Source organism: Dermacentor andersoni, chromosome 10, assembly GCF_023375885.2.
Source record: "Dermacentor andersoni chromosome 10, qqDerAnde1_hic_scaffold, whole genome shotgun sequence".
Classification (NCBI taxonomy): Eukaryota; Metazoa; Arthropoda; class Arachnida; order Ixodida; family Ixodidae; genus Dermacentor; species Dermacentor andersoni.
Window position 1 is genome coordinate 1,924,851 of NC_092823.1, and position 25,585 is coordinate 1,950,435.

At 49.7% G+C, this 25,585-nt stretch overlaps 1 protein-coding gene across 1 annotated transcript in view; it reads left to right on the forward strand.

Annotated features, from left to right (window-relative positions):
• The window catches only part of LOC126519618 (uncharacterized), a 172,463-nt gene that overhangs the window by 24,864 nt on the left and 122,014 nt on the right, over positions 1-25,585 (forward strand). The window contains exon 3 of the mRNA XM_055065366.1: positions 21,144-21,226. Within this exon, the coding sequence (XP_054921341.1) occupies positions 21,144-21,226 (83 nt within the window). The remainder of the gene's footprint in view (positions 1-21,143; positions 21,227-25,585) is intronic.

The following is a 25,585-nucleotide window of genomic DNA, read 5'->3' on the forward strand; positions in this document are numbered from 1 at the left end:
GCGCAGGTCACGCAGCAGGTGAGCTGTGCACAGGTTGTTTCTCCCAAAGCTCGTCCCCCCTGTTGACACAGAGCTGGCACAGCCACAAGCCCAGATTAGGCGTCTCACTGAAGAAAACGCAACACTCAAAGCAGAAATCACTAGCTTACACGGAGAATTCGTAGCACTTAAAGATGAATTGCTTGGAAGAAATAGCACTACCCCTACACAAAACACTTCAACCCCACCCCCGGAGAAGCGGAAACGAGAAGAGCAGCGTGCTCAAACAGTCACTTCATATCCGACACCGCTACGAGCAACCGCGCAGCCCACTGCACCGCAGGGAGTCATACCCGTCCAATATGCCACTCTCCAGAAGGTAGAAGTGGTAGTAGCAAAGGCAATTCAGAGCCTTCAGATATCCGTATAAGCTACTATGCAGCAACAACTTCCGCAACTCAACAACAACACTCTAACACTCCTATGGTGGAACGCATCATGAGGCTTGAGGAACGCATGCTAGCACTGGAAGCTTGTTAAAGCCGGCGCCCCAAGAAAATAGCTCATCAGACCCTACCAGAATTGCCAGATTCTCCGGGCTCCCCAGAATCCCATGTTCTGCACGCGTCACCACCCCTTGATAACCAAGATGGCTCCTCCTCAACATATATGCAGTAAGCGCGGGGTCTCCCCAGGCGAAACCACGGTGTGGCAGTGGAAAAGCCGGGGCTACAAGAACAAGTATGGATCACTGATAGAATACATCGCTACATCAACAAGACCACCTGAAATCATCGCACTGCAAGAAACGAACACACAATCCGCCCACCCGGATACGTCACGTATGGCACCGATACTGGCGACAGCCTTCACACCCTGGTCAGTAAGAAGCTAGTGGCCGTTCAACACCATCTCCAGCAATCCGAACCGCTTGCCTATCTGCTCGAAATTATCCCACAGGCAACAAAGGGTCCCATGTTTCTTCGAAACGTCTACTGTCGGCCGAAAAGCACGCCATCGCTCCTCAAACTGGTTTTGGAGTAAGCCACGCACACAGCAAGCAACCATCCGCTTCTAATAGTGGGCGACTTTAATGCAGCCCACCCCCTCTGGGGTTATACGTACATCAACTCCAGGGGAAACATGCTTCACAAAGTCGTTGAGGACATGGATCTCACACTCGTGAACGATCCATGGAATAGCACGAGGCTCGGCACAAGTATTCAAAGAAATACGAACCCCGACTTAACCCTCACCAGAAGTATCCCCCAAGCTTGCTGGACCAATCTGGAGGAGTACCTAGGCAGCGAGCACGCGCTGCTAGCCGCCACTCTCCATGGGCTCGAATACAAAGCCAGGATAGGCACTGCTCGCCTCGCGGATTGGACCAAGCTGCGGGAGATAAGAGAAGAAAGAGCTGCGAACGAACAGAGCCAACAGCTTTAGTCAATTAAGGACTGGATCACTCAGCTTCACCAGGATGTGAAGGCGCACACCAAAATGCTTGCAACATCCACCACCACTCCGAGTATCGACGGTCGCTTGCTCCACATGGGGGAAGCCCGGCGTAGCCTGCTGAAGCGTTGGAAAAGGCAAAGATAAAATCGCAAGCTCAAGAGGTGAATAGCACTACTCACACAAGAGGCTGCGGAATACGCTACCACGCTATGCCGAGAGAATTGGCTTCCCCTGCGACAGCTTGAGAGGAAGACTGAGTACTTGAAAGACGTGGAAGTTATTGAGGGATTTATTCAACTCGGCCAGCAGCAAAATAGAAGCCTTCCACCATAAGGCCCGAGTAATTCACCAATTTCCTGGAAACGAGGCGGACCTCCTTTTGACTTTCAAAGCCCAGTACTTCCCCACACAGCCATCGGAGCCTCTGCCACCCTACACCGGCACCCCTAACGAGCTCTTAGATGAGGACATTCATCTACATGAGGTAACAGTGGCGATTATGGGCTTGAGACGCCACACAGCCTCGGGAATGGACCGAATTACCAATAAGGCACTTGTAAACATTGACAGCCCCTCGCTACTAGAGCTTACCGCTCATCTTAACGAAGTATGGATGGAAGGAAACCTTCCCGAGGACTGCAAAATGGCAGAGGTTCGTCTGATACCGAAGCCAGGCAAGCCACCAGCCATTCAGAACCTACGACCAATCTCCCTCACCTCGTGTGTAGGAAAGGTCCTAGAGCACATCGTTCTCAACCGGCTACAACCATTCCTGGAGGACTCGGGGAAATTTCCAACAACGATGATAGAATCCGTCCACGCCTCTCAACTGAAGACATCCTACTTCAGCTGAAAGTGGAGGTGATTGTACCAGCGACACGCAACTCCCCCACGGATATCCTCGCCTTAGATCTTAAAGTGGGGTTCGATAACGTCAAGCATACAGCAATCTTAAAGGGGCTAAACGCGCTGGGCTGTGGGGCCAGGACGTACTCCTATATCAGAGATTTCCTCTCAGGTAGAAAAGCCATCCTAAAGGTTGGTGACAAAGCCACAAACCCCTTCCTACTGGGCGGGCGCGGCACACCACAGGGCGCAGTGTTATGCCCTCTCCTTTTCAATATCGCCCGAACAGGCCTACCGCCGCTCCTCGATAACATTCCAGGGATCCGGCATGACCTATATGCCGACGACATTACCATCTGGTCGTCCACAGGGTCCATCGGGGAAATGGAGAACCGCTTGCAGGAAGCTGCAGACGTGGTGAGCGACTATGCTAAGTCATGCGGGCTCAGGTGCGCCCCCCAAAAGTCGGCGATACTCCTGGTCTCACCGCGAAAGAAGCACACATCCGACTCGCCTACTATCAACATACAACTGGAGGACACACCATCATTCCGTCTGAGAGCGTAAAGATATTGGCAATGGTTTTGCAGTCGGATCGCACCAATACAATATTAATTGAAAAGCTAAAGAATACAACAGCCCAAGTTACCCACATGATCCGGCGAATAACAACCAAGACAAGAGGCATGGGGGAGGCGGACACGCTTCGGCTTGTCCAAGCCTTCGTCGTGTCTCGAATAACTTACGCTATTCCATACGCACTACTCAACGCGACGGAACTTAAGAAAATCAACGCAATGATCAGAAAGGCATATAAGCAGGCAATGGGCCTGCCGATCAGTACGTCCACAGAACGCCTACTACGACTAGGTGTGCACAACACGGCCGAGGAGCTGATCGAGGCACATTTATCCAGTCAGCGAACAAGGCTGGCGGTTACGGAAACGGGGAGGTCCATTCTCTTACGCCTGGGGCTCTCTGCCCCTCTCAGCCATCCGCCGCCTCAGATTGTGAGCTTAGCCCATGCCATCCGGAGCAACATCACCGTACATCCTCTACCTCGCAATATGCACCCAGTGCACCACGCAGAGCGAAGGCAGGCCTGCGCCCTGGTCATACACAAGCGATACGGTACTTTACCCTCTACAGCCTACATGGACGCGGCTTCTTACCCCAGACGCGCAGCAACAACAGCCACCGTAGTCGTGAACAAAGAACATCGGAGCAGCATTTCGCTCACACTAAACAATCCCCTCCAAGCCGAGGAAGCGGCCATACCCTCGCGCACTCCCAAACAGAGGTTGAAGTCATAGTGACCGACTCCCTGCAGGCGTGCCGCAACTTTGCTAGCGGCAGAATTCATACCACTACGCTCTGGAGCATCAATCAAAAGCCGCCAACTAGATCAGTCGTGATCATCTGGATGCCAGCTCATCAAGGCATTCCAGACCACGAGGTCGCCAACCACATGGCTCGAGATCTGAGCCACCGAGCCGACGCCGAGGAATATGGACCCGAACGCATGCACCCTTTAATCTCGTGCCTTCACATCACACAACACTACAAGCTAACCCGCAGAACCTAGGCACCCCAACACAAGTTACTACCTAGAGAGCAGGAGCGATTCCTCCGAGCTCTACAGGTTAATACATTCCCCCAACCAGAAATAACCTCATAGCCCTTACACAATTCTCTCCCAAATGCCGCTTCTGCGCAGAGCCCGGGTCCCTCAGACACATAGTACGGGGTTGTAGAGCAGCATCACTAAACCCTCCGAACCCTTACCACACTAACGACCTTTGGCAGAGAGCCTTGGCCAGCTCCGACCTCGAGGATCAGCAACGGCTGATTGCGAGGGCCCAGGACGCGGCCCGAGCTCAAGGCATTCTGGAATGAGGACGCCTCTCCAAAGCTGCATTCACCCAATAAAAATGTTTATTCTCTCTCTTGAGCTGTACATTTCTTATGCCACATCGCTCCAGAAATGACGTAGTGAAGTCAGCTGTGAATACCCTGCCTTGATCATTTTGTATCGCGGAAGGGAATCCAACTCGAGCAGAAATCAAGAACAGTGAATCCACAACACTCTCCGAGGTCACTTCACGCAGCGAAAGCGCTTTGGAAAACTTAGTGGCTGGGAATAACATAGAATATACCGGTAGCCTGTCACAGGAAGTGGCCCAACCACATCTATCACTAACCACTGAAACGGCTCCGTAATAATCGGTGCTAACATCATTGGCTTTCCACTTATCCTGCGCCTTTCCGGTCCGCTGGCATGTGTCGCACGACCCCAAAATTTCTCGACGTTCTTAGAACATCCACGCAAATAATACTCTTGTAACAGCCCCTGCCCTGTTTTCCTGGTTCCAAGGTGACACGACCACGAAATGCCATGAGAAAGCCGCAAGAATTATGTACGATACTTCTCGAGAACGACTAATTGATCTTGCTCCACTCGGCGCTTATCCTTGTATAAGCTATTGACGCACCGCTGCTCAGCTGGAATGAAATATTCTTCTTTGCTGCTGAGGTACTCGTTCGAGTACATGTGATCTGAATAATGCGGCCCTCGAGCTGCTGAGGAGCCAACTCTACTCTATTCCCATTTAGGACTGTGGGGAAACAACTTGACACTGGCGGCAATAAGGCATTCTCAGGGACATCCTCCTTCTGCGGCTCGCAAGACCGATTCTCCGGCTGACGGGCCTTGGGTGTCACGTTATCGCGGAGGTGTGCGCTTCGTTCGTCCCTTTCCGCCAGTCTTATTGCCTTCACCCAAAACGATCACGTACTCATCACGCCCGCGGCAAAAAGGATGTCCGCCGCCAAGGCTTGTGAGTGGTGGCGCTGGCAACACTCCCAAGGTTGGTTCTTGGCATTATCATCAGCAGCAGCTTGTTTTATGTGCACTGCAGGATGACTGCCTCTCCCTGCTATCTCGAATTAGCGCTGTCCTGCGCCAACCGATTCCAACTAGCGTCCGCGAATTTCCTAATTTCATCGCTCGACCTAGTGTTCTGCCGTCCTCGACTGCGTTTCCCATTTCTTTGTACCCACTCTGTAACCCAATTGTCCAGCTATTATCTAATCGGCCCATTACATAACCTGCCCAGCTCCATTTTTTCTTGATGTCAATTAGAATATCGTCTACACCTGTTTCCTCTCTGATCCAAACCGCTCTCCTTCTGTCTCTTAACGTTATGCCTAGCAATCTTCGTTCCATCGCTCTTTGCGCGGTCCTTAACTTGATCTCAAGCTTCTTTGTCACCCTCCAAGTGTCTGGCCCATAAGTCAGCACTGGTAAAATGCGCTGATTGTACATCTTCGTTTCAATTATAATGGTAATCTTCCAGTGACGCGCTGGCGATGTCTGCCATATGCGATCCATACCTATTTTATTCTTCTTTTCTCAACTATTTATCATTATCTTTGTCTTGTGCACATTAATATTCAACGCCACTGTTACACCCTCTCTGTTAAGGTCCTCAATCATTCATTCTAACTCGTCTGCATTGTTGCTGAATGGAACAATGTCATCGGCAAAGCGAAGGCTGCTTAGATATTCGCCGTCCACCGTTACTCCTATGCCTTCCCAGTTTATTAGTTTGAATACTTCTTCCAAGCACGCAATGAATAGCATTGGACAGATTGCGTCTCCCTGTCTGACCCCTTTTCTTATAAGTATCTTCCTGCTTTTCTTGTGTTGAATTAAGGTAGCTATAGAACCTCGGTAGATATTTTCCAAAGTATTTAAGTAAGCGTTCTGTACTCCTTGATTACGTAATGCCGCTATTACTGTTGGTATCACTACTGAATCAAATGCGTTTTTGTAATCTATGAAAGCCATATAGAGAGGCTTATTATTCTCTGCGGATTTCGCGATAAGCTGATTAATGACATGGGTGTGATTCATCGTAGAGTATCCCTTCCTGAAGCAAGCCTGTTCCCTTGGTAGACTAAAGTCCAGTGTTTCCCTTCTTCTATTGCAGATTATTTTGGTAAATATATTATAGTACACTGGGAGTAGACTAATGGGCCTATAATTTATCAATTCTTTCACGTCTCCCTTTTGTGGATTATTATAATGCTTGCATTCTTTCAGTTTTCTGGGACCCTTGCAGTCGATAGACACTTCGTATAAAGAGCCGCCAGTTTTCCAAGCATTATGGCTCTTCCATCTTTGACTAAATCGACTGTTATTCCATCTAATCCTTCCGCTCTTCCTCGTTTAATGTTTTGCTAGGCCCTTTTGGCCTCACCGCTAGTTGTAGGAGGAGTTTCTCTATCCTGTTCATTACTGTTTTTTCAATGAAGTATCCTGACTACTCTGGGTACTGTACCGGTCACGATATAATTATTCCTGCTTTTACAATATCTTCAAGATTGCTCATGGTATTCCCTGCTGATCTTTCAGTGTTTCATCTTGGTTTGTCCTATGCCAAGTTTCTTTATCACTTATTTTATGCTGCGTCCATTTTTTACAGCTTCATCAGTCTTTCTCACGTCCTAGTTACGAATATCACTTATTTTCGCCTTCTTGATCAGTTTTGAACGTTCCGCGAATTCTGTCTTCTCTCTTGAGATGGACATTTTCATTTTTTGACGTTTCTTTATCAAGTCCTTTGTTACTTGGGAGAGTTTGCCTACTGGTTGCCTTGGTGCCCTGCCTCCTACTTCAATTGCTGCCTCCGAAGCCAACCTAGTTACAGTTTCATTCATTAGCTCTATGTCGTTATCATATCTCGGTTATGAGGCTGCATATTATTAGAGTCGTCGGACAATCCCACCGCTATCAACCAGATGTAGGAGTCGTCGGACGATCTCGCTGCTGCCACCATTTGAAGGAGTTGAAGGTCGTAGAGAGGAACTGGGTGAACAGGATTTATTTACATTATTTACATCTTAGACAAGACATACATCGACAGTCTAGCGTGACTCCCAAATGGGGCACGCGAGACGACGCATGCAGCAAACAGCTTACGAACACACAGCTCACTAGTACATCTCGAGCACGACAACGAGCATTCAGCTCACTAGAACATTTCTAGCAGCCGACAATCACTGTTTATAGGCACTTGGTCCCCCCGTTGATTCCAAGTGGACGGAAACGTTCGTCCAGACATCGTTCGACGTCACCGTTCGACGTCACCGTAGATGACCCGCCCTTTTGGAGGAGGCGGGCTCACACACTCGTGTTGCACACACACACAGGTGTAATGGTCCGGAGCCGACGTCAGAGGGGCTTCGTAGAACTCTGCTCCGTCCCGGGTGGCGGTTTCAGCACAAAGCCTGCTTCGTCGAACTCCTTCACTCGCAACGGCGACGAGGCTAGAGGTTGGCGGCGGCGTTCCAAGATAAGGTTACCACCGCGGGCGTAACTGGTTGGCAAACTTGCACTGCAGCTGGCCGTTCTTAACAATATTTGTTTGCAAGTACCAGCCTGAATTGGTCTGCTCTTACCGTTACGGCCTCTAGGTTGACCTGTTTCTTATTGAACAATTTTGGTCTTTCTCTCTTCAAATTGAGGTGAATCCTAGCCTTCACTAACCTATGATCACTGAGCTTTACCCTACCTATCACTTCTACATCCTGCACTATGCTGGGATCAGCAGAAAGTATGAAATCGATTCCATTTCTTGTTTCACCATTAGGTTAGTTTCACCATTAGGCTACGAATGTAGGCCCTTCATCTCCACTTTCTGTTGCTGCGCCACCTGAAAAAGGTGCACATTATTCGAAGCCTATTTCTTTCTGCGAATTCTACCAGCATCTCTGCTCTAGCGTTGCTAGAATCAACGCCGTTTTCTTTAATTGCTTGTTAATCAGCCTGCTTTTTCCCTACTTTTGCATTGAAGTCGTCCATTACTACAGTTTACGCAGTTTGCACTTTTCTCATCGCTAATTGAACATCTTCACGAAACTGATCTACTTCGTCATCATCATGACTAGATGTTGGAGCTTAGGCTTGTATTACCTTAAATCTATACCTCTTATTAAGTTTGATTACGACTACAGCTACCCTCTCATTAATGCTGTGGAATTCGTCAATGTTGCCCGCTATGTCTTTGTGGATTAGGAATCCTACCCGCATTGCTTCTTATAGTTCTTATAATAGTTCTTATAGTTCTCACCAGTTCTAATCTCACTAAGGCCCGTGATATCCCAAACAATGTCTGATAGTTCCTCAAAGAGTCCTGCTAAGGTAGCCTCACTCGAGAGGGTGCGTGTATTAAACGTTGCAAGGGTCAGTTTCTATTGACGGCCTGTCCAGACCCAGAGATTCTTAGCACCCTCTGCTGCGTTACAGGTCTGACCCCCGCCTTGGCCAAGTGTTCCGCAGCTGCTGGGGACTTTTGGACCATATTGGGAGGGGGTGGCCGAATATTGCACAAGGGAGGCCAATTCTTGTTCTGGTGACTGAGTGTCTTGTTGAAGCTTAGTGGGCCTTCCTAATTTGGTTGTACCTGGATTAGTATAGCCCCACTAGCTCTCGGCATCTTTTGCCGGTGACAGGCGTCACTCCAAGCCTGCAGAAACAAGTTGAATATTATCATTAGTTCACGTTTGAAAACTTTTCAAATACGTTGACACTTTCTTCTGGTTTAGCATATATAAAATTTTGTTGGACAAATTATGCAGATTTCGCTCGAGTATGACACCCATGTAGCATTCGTAACACAAGGCAACACGCTACGAATGTAGGCCCTTGAATATCGACTCTAGTCGTGCAGGCGCCCAATGGGGCAACGATGCGGCCGCCAGCTGTCCGAATCTGCGAGTTATAGTACGCCGTGGTTACTTTCTTCGGCTGCGTTGCCATTTTACCAATTAGTATAGAGTAGTCTGCGCCGGTGTCCACTAAAGCGCTAACGGCGTAACCGCCAATATTCACTACTATATCGAAAGAAAGCCCGTCGTCCTGTTCAGCTGCAGGTGGTGTCGGATCTGTCCGTGTCTGCGCCGATCGGGGGTCTTCAGCACTTCCATCGTCAGCGACCTCGCCCCAAAGATCGCTTTAGTTAGTTTTTCCGGTGGGGACTGGGCGACCGCGCGGTAGCATACCGCTGGGGCGGAGGTGAAAATCGTCTCGGAGACGGTGACCGTGACTGCCGCCCGGCAGGCGGTAGCAAGCGCTGCTGAGGAGGTAGTCCTCAATGTCCCGAGGTCGCTGGCCGTATGAGGGCGGCGGGGAGTGTGCGGAAAAGCCGCAAAGTTCAAGGCTCCGGTATAGGCACTGCCGGTATAGGTGGTCAGCCTCGCGGTAGTGAAAGCACATGAGGCGGGCGATCGGGTGTGCGCCAAACATACGAATTCCCAGGGGACATGCGTCTATCGACGACATAAAGGACCGGTTGCTCCGGACGATGGGCAAGTGAAGCGGCATGAGCAAAGAGCGGTGGCGTGTACCCAGCTTCGCAGTACAATATCGGCAGTGTCGACTGAAGTGGCGCTGTAGGAGGAGCATGAACGAACAGCGGCGGAGGGGAAGCAGGGTGCATTAAGGCTTCCGCATAGATCGTACGGCGGTTTTGAGTACGTCGTGCCGTAGCATCATCAGGTGGCAAGGTATCATGGAGGGCTTGATGCAGCTGTACCTTGATGACGCTTGTAAGGGAGCTGACCGTTGGGTGCGGTGTTAGTGTGACGCCGGCATTTTGCAACTGTTCACGCACTACAGAGCGGATGAGCTCTCTCATACAGTCACTGTTGCTTCGGATGGTCGTCAAAATGTCAGTAGCGAACATGGTGTTCAATTGCCGCTCATACAGGTCCCGTATTCTGAAACGTTCGCCTTCCGCGAAACTATCGCCATGGCCATGCCTCCGCCAACGGTGCGCCTTGATTGGCTGTTTTAACAAAACAGGAATAAACCGAAAAATAAGCAGTGCCATCTAGTAGTTCCGACGTACGTCATTTTAACGTCATGGTCTCGATGGGTTCTCTCGCCATAAATTGAATAAACGAACACGTCCTTTGGCGTCTTTTGGCGTTCGGTTGGTGGTGGAATGTAGTAGAGATGAGATAGGTGGTAGTTTATAGTAGTTTCTTGGTGGCGTCTTACACGCGTTTTTTGTCGGCGATATTTGTTGATTCATTTAATATAAAACATTTTACACTCCTTTATTCAACTTATTTTACGTAAAGCGGCCGTAGCCAATTGCAGTCAGTGCGCATAACCCGTACTGCGGCGACTACACTCGAAAACGACAAATCCGAGCCGCTCTGCACTCGCACTGCGCGCTCTCACCTGCGATGTGAAGCGTTCGGCAGCGCGTGTTGGTAGTGCATGTTGACGTCACGGGTAAGCAGTCGCTTGATTTATTGAACGTGAGTTTCGTGGCGTCGAAACTTTCGCGGAAGGCGAACGTTTTAGAATACGGCCCCATTTATGACCTAGGCAGCAGCATCTTTTTAACGGTCACGGCCTTGGACAAGAACCCCGTGACCGTCTTCGGAGGGCTCCGCACGAGACCAGAAAAAAGCCGCTGCTTCACCCCGTGCATCAGATGGCGTAACTATTTCTCTTCCGTCATTCTTGGATAAGTTCGTCTGAAGAGGCGCGTCATGTCTTCGGTCATGGTCAGAGTTTCGTTGGGCAACTGGACGCGGGCTTGAATCGCTGATTCCGCTCGTTCTTGGCGATCAGCGATGATGTAGGTCTCAAGAAGCCGACGACAAAATTCGTGCCACGGCGTCAGTTGCTCCTCACAGTTCCGAAACCATGTAGGGGCAGCGTCCTCCAGGTAAAGTAGACGTATCTCAGTTTTGCCGCATCGTTCCAGTGGTTCAAGGCGGCCACGCGCTTGAAGTCGGCCATACAGTCTTCGAAGACAACGCTATGGAACGTCGTCGCAAACCGTGGGCTCTCAAGTGTAAACCGGTTCAACATTGTGCTCTCCGTACCGGTTGGGGCGGGTTGAGCGGAAGCGCTGGTCATACCGATTGAAGCGGTGGGAACTGTAGCGTCGACGACATCTGGGGCTAGTCCCCTGATCCTGAGGCTGGCCCGATGCACCGGCGTGTCGTCTGGCATTGAATTAGTCGTGCGGATCGTTGGAGAGGTTTACAACATCCGTGAGGGCTATCCAGCACCTCCACCAGTTAGTCACGAGCCTTCAGAAGTACTATTGGGGTTTTAATAAACCGCAGAGCAGCTGGCTTTTGTAAACCGCGTCCGTCGGGGTTGGCTGTTGTTGTTCTTCTGAGTGGCCGAGGCACATACCCACAGTGGTGGATTTGCCAAGAATCGGGTGGTTCAATTAGGTGCATGAAAGTAATAATAATAACAAGGGAGTTAACAATTTAGCGTTGGAGTTGGAAAGTAAACGTTTTGTGTTTGGAGAAAAAAGGAAATAATCAGATGAAAACTGGGTATAAAATAATAATAGTAATAAGAATAATTAATAATAGATAAGAAATAAAAGAAAGCTATGGTTCGGAGGGAGAACGATCAGTCTAATATGGAAATCGATTGGTTTCAATGAGGTTATTTTGGATTACCAAGCAAACATTTCTGTAGCTGAACCCAATAATAGAGGCTCCAAAAGATAGGATAACAGGCTCTGATAAAGTTAGAGAAATAGCGTGAAGCGGTATTTCGAGTATTCGTTTTCTTATAATAGAAAGACGTCTGCAAGAAAACAAGAAATGGTCTATTGTCTCCGCTTCGCCACAGGATGAGCATAATGGTGGGCAGACCAGACCTGTGGAGGTAGAAGTTCAATGCAGGTATACGGCAGCGCAGCCTCGTGATGGACACTTCAATTTTCCTTGTTCGGCAAAAATCTCTGTGCCAAGGATGTAGGAGATGTCCGTAATCCACAGAGTAATTGCGGAGCCTGGTACTGTCTGTATAATGACACTCCTGCGAAATCTAGCAGCAGTAACATAAGCAGTCAAAGGGCAGCAAGGGAGAATCGGGCCACTTATCGATGCCTTGGCTAGAGAGTCTGCAATTTCATTTATGATTAGTCCTTTATGGCCAGGCACCCAAATCAAACGCACGCTTCTCAAGTACCTAGGTAATAATGAATGAAATGTCCTCATCACGCGAGAATCACTAGAAGCAGTAAGGGATCAGCACAGTGATAACGAATAAGTGACTATCACGGCTGACGTAATTGATGGTCCTAATTTGCGTAATGTCAGCACCACGGCCATGAATTCGGCTAAAAAGATCGGTATGAAATCTGGCAGCCAAAGAGGAAATGTCCAATCGAGAATCGAGGAAAATATTCCTACACCTGACTTTTCTTCACATTGTGAAGCATCTGTCGCAATTGCAATATTTGTTTGAAAGTTTTTCAGAGGATGTTGTAATACTGGCGAGCAGGGAAGGCGCGCGGTCGTCTTTGTTCTTTTGGGCTGTACCCATTCTTGCCCTCGACCCACTACCTACATGTCGCAATACGTGGCCCTTACACGCCATATATGGCCATATCTGCCCAATTTTTAATATGCCCATATATGGCGTTTTTCATATCACTCTAGATATGACATTTTCGCTAGCGTAACGCCACATGAAATACAAAGCATAATACATCAACATAGAAAACCCGAAGAATTGCACACACAACGCATCACCAAAGCGGACGCAACACGTGCTTTATGTTGCATCTGAGCTGAAACGGGCAAATCCCAAACCGTGTGAGTGCCAGATAACATCGGAAACTCTTAGCTGCTACGAGATAATCAATGAGATTAATCTGGCGAGCTATGCGTGCACACGCATGCCGACTGAAGTGGCACTGTAGGAGGCGCATGAACGAACCTAATGGGTAAATAATTGGAGTGCTGCACTAGGGACCCAGGTTCAAGAGCCGCCATGAGGCACGTCACTAATTAATATTTAGGCTACCTTGGCAGATCCACGAAGAGACTCGGAGATAGGTCATGATAATGCTTTGCATTAGGAAACAACGGAGCTGAACCCACATTTTGTGCCTTGCGCTTGCCATGCTACACTAAGTGAGCTACAGCGGCGGTTGTCCCAGTTTATTTTCTTGGATAGCTGCGCATGTGTACTAAACATAGTTCTGGGAGGGCAACGTAGCAGCAGTCACATTCATCATGTCAGATGTGAAGTACCCTTTAAACCACCCGCATTACATACAACATGATCTTAGAAGCAAGCAACTGGCCAATAAACCCCCTTCTACCTAGAGACACTGAGGGTGTCAAAGTCGTGACATTTCTATTTTAGGAGCGAGAAAAATCAGGGGAATTACGAGGCTCAATTTTTCGTTTGTAACATGCGTGTGATGGCTACGGACAACGAAGCTACAGTGGCTATAAAGAAGAATGGGCTACACTCTTAAACAAAATTACACCCTTTGGGTCGCATCTTGCCACAGAACAACAATCGTCATCTGTGTGGTCCGCATTTGCCTTCTTTAACGCTGCGAGGCCGGTATTTCCAAGTCACGAACGGCATGCCCGTTATCACCATGACATAGCATTCTCGACAGGAAAGTAGCGACCACAGCATTTTCAAGACAGGAAACGCAAGAAAGACAGATGATTATTGTTTTGTGGCAAGATACGACCCAAAGGGTGCGCATTTCCTAAACAGTGTGGAGGTGACAACAATCATTGGCAGCTCACGATATAATTCTTTCTCCACAGTTTAGTGTCTCAGTGCAACCGGAAGGATTTTTTTCTGGCTTTTTTACTATGTCTTTTGAGACTGCATTGATCAAGGTGTATAATACTTTCTGACACCCTAGATCATTTAAACATTTCAATGGTTAAGCATCTCCATACCTTAAATATATGGATAAGCTTTCCCACCTTTCTAGAAGAAAAATTCTCTAGTGTCATACATGACTATGGATGGATGGAATAACTTTAATGAAAGGTCCTGCGAGCTGCGGGGCGCAAGGCCCCATAGAGCTGGCTACTCCCACGTTGGGACCGGGAGTTGTGACTCCCTGGCCGCATCGGGGTCTCGCTGGACAGCCCAGAGCTGCTCCGCCAGATCCGTACTGCGTAATGCTTCTCGTAGCCTGGCGGAGTCTTGATTCTAGTTTGCGTTGGTCCGACCACACGGCCAGAGCAAGTGATATACGTCTAGTGTGCTATGGCATTTTTCGCAATATAATGTTGTGTATAGGTTAGGCATGTAGTGTTGTAGTCTGTTCTGCGTGGCGTATGTGTTGGTTTGAAGCATTCTGAACGTGAGAGCTTGAGGCCTGGTGAGCTTATTAATAGGTGTGCTGTATATTCTGCGGTCTAGATAAAAGTGCTTTGTGATCTCGTTATATGTGGAGGGAGGGTCCCGATTCTCGCTGGGATGGTCACGACCAGAATAGGTGGCGTCGCCGAGGGTTAGGTCTCGCGCGGTCCTGTGAGCCATCTCATTGAAATTGCGAGGGGCGTCCTCGATCTCTCCGAGGTGTGCCGGGAACCAGCAGATGGTGTGATGCTGCAGCGGTGCGGATCTACTGATTATTTGTAGCGCTTGGCTTGCAACGGCTCCTTTCTGAAAGGCTTTGGCGGCCGAGCGTGAATCGCTGTTGACGTGGGTGGTGGTCGGGTCTGTGAGCACGAGTGCGATGGCGACCTGCTATCTCGGACTTGTGGGTCTTGACTGTGAGAGCTTTTGTGACTTGACCGTGCTTATTGATCGTGGTGGCAACGAAGGCCTTCGTGGACGGCTACTGTGCCGCGTCTACGAAACAGGGTAGGATCTTCTCACTTATTTTGCGTAGGATGAACAATCCGCGTGCCAGCCTCCTGGGTTGATGGTGCGCGGGATTCATGTTCCGCGGGAGTGTGCGAACCGTGTAGGAGTTGCGTGTGCCCGTCGGAACGCTTTGCTATAGATTCTCGATTGCTGTGGTGTCATGACCTAGTTTGGCTAGGATTTCTCTATCCGGTTTGGTGCCAGAGTCTTGTCAATTGAGCCCGTTCTTGAGCTTCGGCGATTTCTTCAAGTGTATTCTGTACCCCCAGTTGCAGCAGGAGTTCTGTCTCGGTGTTCTGGGGAATTCCTAGCGCTAGCCTGACTAGCTTCGTCAGTTGCACATTGAGTTTGTCTTTCTCCGCTACCTTCCATCTGTGCATGGCCGCCTCGTACGTGGAGTGGCATAGCGCGAAGGCGTGTGTTAGCTTGACAAGATTTTCTTCCTTAAGGCCGTGTTGCCTGTTTGCTACGCGTCGTCTGAGATTTAAGGCATTATTCGACTTTGTCACGATCTTCTCCACTGTCGCGGCGTTAGAGCCGTTGCTCTCAGTGAGCATCCCTAGAACTCTGATTTTGCTGACGTGTGGAACGGTACCTCCGTCTTTTGACGCTAGTGTTTCGAATGCAGCTACTGCTCCTTTAATTATTTGTGATTTTAGTCATGTATGAGAGCCAGAGACACACACGCCATTACTCTCATACATGACTAAAACCACTATTAATTAGAGGACCAGTAGCTGCACGCGCTAGGTTCACATTGAGCAAACCAGAAGCGGCCAGCACTTGTGACCATTTGTCTTCAACGAGGCAGAGACAGGTCATATCTTGGTAAACACAACAAATATAAGGTGCAGGTAGAAGAAATAAGTACAAGCAGAAACAAATTAGACAAATTTGCACACAGCCGGCGACCTGGGCCGAGGACAATTCCCAACGTTACTGCCACAGTTACAAGGAAATGCTCCTCTTGCAATAAGAAAAAATGTTTTAGCTCTAAACAGCACAAGTGTATGGAGTTGGTTGATATTCAAGAACAGCACAGACAATAATTAAAGTAGACACAGTATTTATGTCACGTGCCTTCTTGCTGTTTTGACAATGTCGATCACAGTTGCAAAACTACGCACATGATCTATGAATTAAAGCAACCAACGTATATAGAAAGCTTCGTGAGCCGATTCATAAACTCACATATTGTGACATAGCAGTTGTCACTACGTTTACTCCGAGTCGAAGATGCAGCGAACCGATGACGCCCACAGCACGGATCACACTCGAGAGCCAGCCCCGCAAGCGATGATGAAGAAGAACCCCATATGAACCCCACATGATGATGGTCATGTACAGATGACAAAGAATAGCTTATAAATGGCCACACTAATGTCCCCTCGCGCAAGAGCGGCCATCCTAGCCGCAATTCAAAGGGGCGGCGAACGCCTCGTGAAAGGCTTCATACGAGAAAGGTGGACAACCTCAGCGGCGCGGCAGCGGCGGTCATTTGGAACAATTACTGGTACCACGCGATAGTTAACCGGAGAAGTCTGCTGCAAGACTTTGTAGGGGCCGATGAACCGAAGTTGAAACTTGTCACACAAGCCAGGAGTACGAACTGGTGTCCGGAGTAGCACTTCGTCGCCAGGGCGGAAGCACACGACGCGATGAGAGGCGTCGTAATGCTGCTTGCGGTCCTGTTGCCGTGCTTCGGTGTTGATGCGGGCGAGCTGGCGACAACTCAGAATGCGGGACACATATTCTTCACAGGAGGATGGACATTGATTGACAGTTGGCGCGAAGAAAGAGACGTCAAGACAGGAACTGGGCGAACGACCACAGACAAGGTAGAATGGCGAGTAACCGGTCGTGCGTTGAACGGCGGTATTATAGGCAAAAGTGACGAATGGCCAAATTGCGTCCCAGTTTCTGTGATCCGGTTCGATGTACATGGCTAGCATGTCTGACAGCGTGCGATGAAATCGCTCTGTGAGGCCGTTAGTTTGCGGATGGTAACTGGAGGTAGTCTTGTGGGTGGTTCCGGAGGCTCTGAGTACTTCGTCTACTAGTTGCGAGAGGAATGCTTTTCCACGGTCGCTCAGGAGGATGCGAGGAGCACCGTGACGCAGTATTAAGGATTGAAGTACGAATGCAGCAACTTCAGAGGCTGAGGCAGAACTCACACAAGTTGTTTCGGCGTAGCGTGTTAAGTGATCAACGGCTGTCACAATCCATCGTTTACCGGTGAGAGTCACAGGAAGAGGACCATAAAGGTCAACGCCAACGACCTCAAATGGTTGCGACGGACAAGCAACCGGTTGCAGTTGTCCGCTTGGAGCTGATGTAGGGACCTTTCGACGCTGACATAGGGCGCAGGAAGGGACATACCTCGCTACACTGGCGGACAATCCAGGCCAGTAGACGCGTCCTTTGATGCGGTCATAGGTTTTCTGGAAACCAAGGTGACCAGCAGTCATGTCTTCGTGAGAAGCCTGCAGGACATGAGCACGTAGCGAGCGTGTCAGGACAGGAACCCAGCGTTGACCGTCAGGGTGATAGACATGACGGTACAGAACGCGGTTGTCAATATTAAATTGCGTCAGCTGTCGACGAAGGCTGGCGTTAGGCGGGCGCGAAGCTCCTTGAAGGTGGTGTATGATGCGCCAAAAGTAAGAGTCCGCAAATCGATGAGATTGGAAGAATATGTTGTCGTGTTTAGGCATCTCGTCTACAGTGGCCAACAAGAAAGCATGTGAAGAGGGGTCGTGCGAAAGCTTGTCGCGGATGGTAGTTGGAGGTCCATTGCATGGTGCCGTAGGAAGCGGACAGCGAGAAAGCGCGTCTGCATCCTGGTGTTTTTTTTCCGCACTCGTAGGTAATAGTAAAGTCGTATTCTTGTAGACGAAGGATCCACCGACCAAGCCGTCCAGACAAGTTCTTCAGCGTCGAAAGCCAGCATAATGCATGATGGTCTGTAACGATGGCGAAATGGCGGCCGTGAAGATAAGGTCGAAACTTCTGTAGAGACCAAACGATAGCTAGTCATTCGCACGTGCTATGTGACCACGATAGCCGCAGTAGTAGCAGATGGGACGAGGAGGACGCCACTGCGGATAGCTGGTTTGGGTAGGTGAGCTGGTAGTCATGGACGCGGTGTTAGTTTTGGAGGCATCGGTGGAACGATGACTGGAGTATCTGCGGCTACTTGTGCGTACGTGGATGGGGCCCTAGGGGTTAGAGGGTCCGTGTATGCTGCACCAGCCATGGACGCCAATTCCTCCTTGATAACGTCTCGCAGATTGGTATCGGAGGCATGAGAAGGCATAGGCCCTGCGGCTAAGCCAAGATACTGGAGCTCTTCTCGAATTATTGCGCGTATCATTGCTCGTAAAGTAGGGTCGTCGGCCGTAGTGTTCGCAGTGGTCTGTGGCTGCAACCGTACTGATTCGAGTTCATCGAGGCGCTGGCAAGTAGCGACGAGATCAGCGACGGTACCGGGGTTCTGGATGGCTAAAGCATTGAAAGCAATAGGTCCGATGCCTTTGAGGATGTGGCGAACCCTGTCTGATTCGGTCATAGCCGTGTTCACGCGTCGACAAAGAGCAAGCACATCCTCGATGTACGACGTATAAGATTCACCGGTTTGTTGCTTGCGAGTGTCGAGCGTCTTCTTTGCGAGGGCGGAACGAACAGCCGGTGTGCCGAAGAATTGGCGGAGCTGCTGTTCGAAAGCGCCCCAGTTCGTGAAATCAACCTCATGGTTGAAAAACCAAGTCTCCGCTACTCCGGTCAGATAAAACGCGACGTGACGTAGCTTGCACGCATCGTCCCAACGGTTAGCCGAACTAACTCGGTCGTAGTCGTCCAGCCAATCCTCGACGTCTTCCCCGCGAAGTCCAGCAAACAGATGGGGATCACGGTGGTGTCCACTGAAAACCCAATACGGGGAGGCTGGAGTCGCCGAGGCCGAGATGGTGGAAGTAGAAGTGCCTGTTCGCTCGTCCTGCGACATACTGGCGGACAGCTGGCACAATCGGCGACCCGATCGAAGCTCCAGGAGGTTGAGCGGGGAGTCAGAGGACGGAGGACCGAAGAGCACACTCCACCACTTGTGACGTAGCAGTTGTCACTACGTTTATTCCGAGTCGAATATGCGGCGAACCGATCACGCCCACAGCACGGATCGCACTCGAGAGCCAGCCCCACAAGCGATGATGACGAAGAACCCCATATGAACTCCACATGATGATGATCATGTACAGATGACAAAGAATAGCTTATAAATGGTCACACTATGTTTAATTTTGAAGGTTCCCTTAAAAGCGACAGCAAGAGTAAAGTGGGGTCGTTTACCTGTTCGCTCACAACTTACAATTATATGGTTTAACTCTCAGCCTGACAAAACAGCAGCTAAGAAGCTCCAAGTGAAGGAAATATGCTTTCATTATTTCACTGCAACAGATGAAAGCCTTTGACGCGCCTACGGCGGTCAGCGCAAGCATTGGGAAAAGTAATTAAATGCAGCCATGTGTTGCATCGGTAAATAAGAGACGTATAGGGCAGTCATTCCATAGAGACGGAGAAGAAAGCACCTACGCACGAGATAAATATCACAGGACGGCATTCACGCTGGTTGAGCGCATGCATTGCTGGCGCGTAGAAGTTGTCGCCGTTCTGCAGTAGCAACTGCAGCGTTGAATGGACCAACGAATCAATTATCCTGCATCACTGCGGGACGTGCGACAACCGTTTCACGTTCCTTGGAACTTCGAGGTCACATCGACCACAGCTCGAATGCGTAGCCAGTTATTACAAGTGTCAGCAAGAGAAAGGCTAATCGCACGACACCCACCTGTGCTCCAAATTTGTCGCGGTAGCACCGCCACCTTGGCAACAAACCTCATCAAACCCTGGCCCCCAGCACAGTGTCCGCAACTTAAAGCTTCTAAAGATGTGCAAAAAAGAAAAAAAACGAGCCACAACATGCATGAAATGCGCGTGCGAGCGAGACGCGAGCTATGCCGTCTGAGTTCGAGATTACCATTTCAAAAAAACAAAAACGAACAATGTGACGTCACACACGGTAAATAAAAACTGTTCTCCTTTCTCACCTTCTCTCAGCTGGCGCATGCGCAGCGACGACGGAGCCCTCGGGGGCGACATTCAGGTGTACTGCAGCCATTCATTGTTCTCGCGTGAGAAGCACTGAAAGTATTAATAAGGCGAAAGCCTGAAGTGGCTTGTCGCAATGGCTTATACGCGAAAAAAGCGGCGTCTGGTCCAGGGATACAAAAAGAGTTGGTGAGTGGTACAAAAAGTATCATCATCAGCAATGGATCATAGCCAAAAAAAAAAGATAATCTGAAATGGCTTATATCGCTCATGTAAGCAAGCAAACACACGATAGCTAAATATGAATGAAGACACGAAAGCAAAAAAGAAAGAAGGAAAGAAAAATGAAGAGAGGACAAAGAAAGATCGAAAGAAAGAAATGACTGAAGAAATCAGAGTGGGAATGAAAGAACGAAGCAACCTTTACATAGTGCTTTAGATGCCCACATGTATGCTTGAGATCGACCTGGAGCGCAATACGTTTAGTTCACGATGCAGCTCGTTGTCTTACATAAAGTGTGACCCTTCCGATCGGGTAAGTTACTGCATTACCACGTGTGCAGCAGGGTTTCTCCTTCACGTATTACAGGAGTGTAACATTGTGCCGGTTTGTTTTTCGGTTGCTTGCTGGCATCTTGAAGTGCTTGTGGCTGAATTCTGGCCCAAGTCTATAGGAAGTTCGTCATTCATTGTATCTGCCTTACAAGAATTTCGTAAGAGTTCAGCAAATATGCAAGCCTTTCATTATTCCCGCTTCTTTTTTTTTTTTTTCTTTTAAAGAACGAAGCTTTGCTTGCCTCGTCCTTGGACTTTCCCGCTGCGGAGGCTGTCTTGCAGAAAAGCTCATGCACAGAGCAGCTCTCCCATTTTTGTACCCGTACTTGGGATCAGTCCTGCCTTGTCATGTTGTCACGGTTGGGGCACCGCCGTCAATTAGTCGTCATACCCTTCTTGTTATGCCTACGGCCGTTTGTCGTATATTTCTGTTTCGTATGTTTGCCCCCTTTTAAGTAGATGACATTTCTGTCCGGCTCTTGAATAAATAGAGCACCACACGGGTGGCTTACAGGTGCAGCTGCCCGCCTCAGGTTGTCATCAGGCCTCTCTCCTTGGCGGAACTGAAACGTCGGATGGCCTCCAGGAGGCAAAAAGGTATGTCTCCACCCTCTGAGTTCTCGATTTTCGACAGTGTCAAGTACGGCGCTTTGTAAACAGCCTGATTACGCTATACTTTTAAGTGGCCGGAATAACATGCCAAATTGCTTAAGACGATTGAAACAGAACTTTCTATGCGCAGTTTTTATAGCGGTCCTTAAAAGATGTCAATAAACGTCATGTGCATGCCGTTCGGTTTTGTCTTTGCGATGGATTTCGTGTCGGTAATTTTCGCTCATTGCATTACCGAACGCAACAGGAAGAGAGTACCCGGAAAACTAAATTATTTGCAGGAACTCTTTGAAGTTTTTACGATTTCGCAAAGGAACATTTTGACAAATATCTGATGTAAGCGAAGCTTTCTGTGTTGTTTGCATTAGTTGGCAGTAATACGCGGGGACATTTATGGCGAATGTTTAATTCTGTCAACGTTTAGTGCAATACTGGAGTGGTGTGTTGATAAACGCTTCTTACGAATGGCCGTACGGAGTGGCAACGCGCCAGCTTTCAGCCCGCTGCACGTGTTCCAATCCCACCAGACGGGGCGCACTTCGGAGAACTGCGAATGGCCGGCAGCCACGTGGCGCGCGGTCAGCTCAGGGATGTGGTACTTGGCCGAGCCACCCGGGACAGAGCAGAGTTCTACGAAGCCCTCTGACGTCGGCACCGAAAGCTGGGCGGTGCCGAGAACTGTGCGGCACTGAATGCTTTGCGGCACTGAAGGCTTTGAGGCACTGAAAGCTGGGCGGTACCGAGAACAGTGCGGCACTGAATCCTGTGTGTATGTGCGGCACGTGTATGTGAGCCATCATCCTCCTCCAAGTCGACAGCCCTCATCCTCCAAAAAGGCGGGACATCTTGAATGACGTCGAACTATGACATCAAGCAGAGAGCTTATAAGCAGCGATTGTCGGCTGCTAGAGTGTGCTCGTGTCGTGCTCGTCGTAGTGAGCTGAGTGCTCGTTGTCATGCTCGAAATGTAGTAGTGAGCTGTGTGCTCGTAAGCTGTTTGCTGTATGTTAGTCTTGCGGGCTCCATATGGGAGTCGCGCTAGACTGCCAATGTATGTCCTGCTTTAAATGTAAATCCTGCAAATAAACCCTGCTCGCCTAGTCCTGTTGTCCCAAGGTCCGCCCGACAACTACAACCGCTCCAATATCTAATAACTGAATGGCAGCGGTGAGATCAGCCTACGGCTCCTAGATCGGCCTACGACTGGGAAACAGCAACGGCAGCTGACGGACGTTGGCACATGGTGACCGACTGGCATCCTGATCAAGTTGGAGGCGACTTGAGATTGACCACCTCTTGCAACTGACTGGATACGGCGGGGAAGAACTGGTGATATGGTGCTGCCTCAGTGGGTACGCGTTTGGTTTTGGCTGTAAGATTTACCAGGCTTCAATTTCTCTGTGTTTTTGAATTTGATTTGCTGGGATCTGTTACTTGTATTTTGATTTGCGTGGGTATCGCAACAAGTATCGTGACAGCTGAGCCAAAGCTTAAAGTAGCGACCATGGCCCTAATGTGTTTGACGAGAGCTGACCTGTTGTGGTTGTGTGAAGAGATCGAGGTAAACGTAGAGGAGGACTTGACGGAAACAGAAATTCGTAAGACAATTCTCAAAAGTGAGAATGATTTGAAATTCATAGAACAAATGGGCAAACGAATTCTAAGTAAGAAACGGGAACAGGAAGCAATTAGGCAAGAACAGGATGAACTTAGGCAAAACAGGAAGAAGCTAGGCAGGGAGGAGGAGGAATAAAGTTTTATTGTAGAACCAGCACTTTATGATGGCCGGGCCTAAGCCTCCCACGAAGGGACGTCGAGGGCTTGCCTCGCCGCCGCCTCGCGGGCGTGCTGGGTCGCCCAGGTTTGGTCGTCGAGGGCGGAGCTCCGCAGAGCCTCATGCAACCTCGACGAGAGAGTCGTGGTGTTAGTCTGGGTGTACTGTGCTGGGCACTCCCATAGCATATGCGGAAGTGTAGCCGGGTGAGTTCCACAGCACCGGCAGTTGGGGGTAGTGTAGACGTCCGGAAATATAAGGTTGAGGCGGGCGGGTGAAGGGTACGTGTTTGTTTGTAATAGACGCAGGGTGGTAGCCTGCGCCCGGCTGAACTTTGGGTGAGGTGGGGGGAAGATTCGGCGACTGAGGTAAAATGCCTTCACGAGATCGTTATAAGTTGTCATACTGTCCCTGGTGCCCAACTCATCTCCAGTGACTCCGGCGCGGTTGACTAGGCCTCGCGCAATGGAGTGGGTGACCTCGTTGAGATTGGGGAGGTGTGGGTGGACAGGGCCGGCATGGGCCGGGATCCATGTTAGGGAGATTATGCTGACTTTAGAGTGTGGTGCCTGGCAGAGGATGCGAAGAGCTTGGGGAGAAATACGGCCTTTGCTGAAGTTAGTAACGGCTGAGCGAGAGTCACACACTATGGTGTGGCAGGTGGGATCTAAAGTGGCCAGGGCGATGGCCACCTCTTCAGCCGTCTCCGCAGTGGGGGTAGTGACGCTGCAGGCGTGGTGTAGGACTCCATCGCGTGTGGCGACGGCCACAAATCTTGTGCCATGGGAGTATTGGGCTGCATCAACAAATGTGACGCCAGGTACGTGGGCAAGGGCTTTTATGATAGCTCCGGCCCGAGCTTGGCGCCGGGCCCTGTTATATTCAGGGTGCATATTTCTAGGGATAGGGTCTATGTAGATCCAGCTACGGATGTCGTTCGGGATCGGTTGTTTGGGGCCCTGTTGCTGATGGTAGGTGAAGCCAAGCGTGGACAGAATAAAGCGCCCCGTTTCAGTAAGGGTGAGCCGTTCAAGCTGAGAGCGTTGTTGGGCTTCAATGAGTTCGGAAAGGTGATTGTGAACTCCCAGTTGGTTGAAGAGTTCAGTGCTGGTGCAATGTGGGAGACCAAGTGCTTGCTTGTAGATCCCTCGTATGAGGGTGTCGATCTTGTTTTGCTCAGCCCGGTACCAGTTGAGGTACGCAGCAACGTAGGTAATGTGGCATATGACAAAGGATTGGACGAGTCGGAGAAGGCTTTCTTCTTTGAGTCCTCCGCGTCGGTTAGATATACGTTTAAGAAGTCGTAGGGTGTTTTGAGATTGGGCACAGATCCTGTTGAGAGCCAAGGCGTTGGAGCCGTTGGTAGAGATGGTGAGACCGAGAACCCGGATACTAGGGACGTGTGGGATAGGACTGCCATCTTGAAGGCGTAGGGTGATGGCATCACAGGGTCGGTGATCAGATTGGTGTTTGGGAGGGCGACCCCGCTGAATGGGCTTGTATAGCAGAAGCTCCGATTTAGCGGGCGAACAGCGCAGCCCGGTCCCTTGGAGATAGACTTCAACCGTGTCAATCGCCGTTTGGAGGGCTGGTTCCACTTGACCATCACTGCCTCGGTACGACCAGATGGTCATGTCGTCGGCGTAGATGGTATGGTTGATATTGTCGACTTGCTGTAGTTGCTTGGCAAGGCCAGTCATGACTAAGTTAAAGAGCATGGGAGAGATAACTGAACCTTGCGGGGTGCCTTTGCTGCCAAGGGGAAGCTGGTCTGATCGTAAATCCCCGGCCGAAACTAGGCAGAAACTAAAAAGTATTTCGCAGGAAAAAGGTCTAACTGAAGTAACGAGGCAGCACATTGAGGCATTGAACAAAGAGATTCAAGGTTTAGAGCAGTTAATCGAGCAAAGTCAACAGCGGCTTGAAAAATCTGTAGGCTGGACGCAGCGAAAGTGGGAGGAAGTAGATAGCAGATTTCGTTCGAAAGCCGAGAGTAGTAGTACCTGTGAGAATAAGACCACGTTCATAAGTGAACTCGAATTACTAGCAGCTAACAATGCCTTAGTGGCAGCAGTGGCCGTTAAAGGCCAGAGTGAGAGCGACGAGGTGCTGTGCCAACAGAAGACTGTAGAGGGAGCTAGGTCAGCTGCGAACAAATTGGCACAGTTACCGCGCGTGTGCGTCGCTTGTAATGCTAGCGAAGTAAAGAGTACTGTTGACCCGACAGACGCGAGCACCCATGTCGAGTGAGATCTGCGTGCAGAAGTGAAGTGCGGACTGGACGATGCAGTTGAGAGTAGTTCTCGGGATGGCGAGCTCCGTAGTTCACGAGAGAACAACTGCATTGTTCAGGGATCGGTGCGGCTCTCCGACAGTCTAGGTAGCCAAGAGAGGAATGATTCAGTTAAGGATCAATCAGACTGTGCGGGTAGTAGACCGATCCGGGCCGACGAGATGTGTAACGGCCATCACGAAGCGCGAGATGACGGCATGAAAGAGAAGTCAAAGAGAAAGCGCCGCAGAAAGAAGCGCCGAAAGGATCAGAATGCGGTGGCTAATGTAGCGAAGCC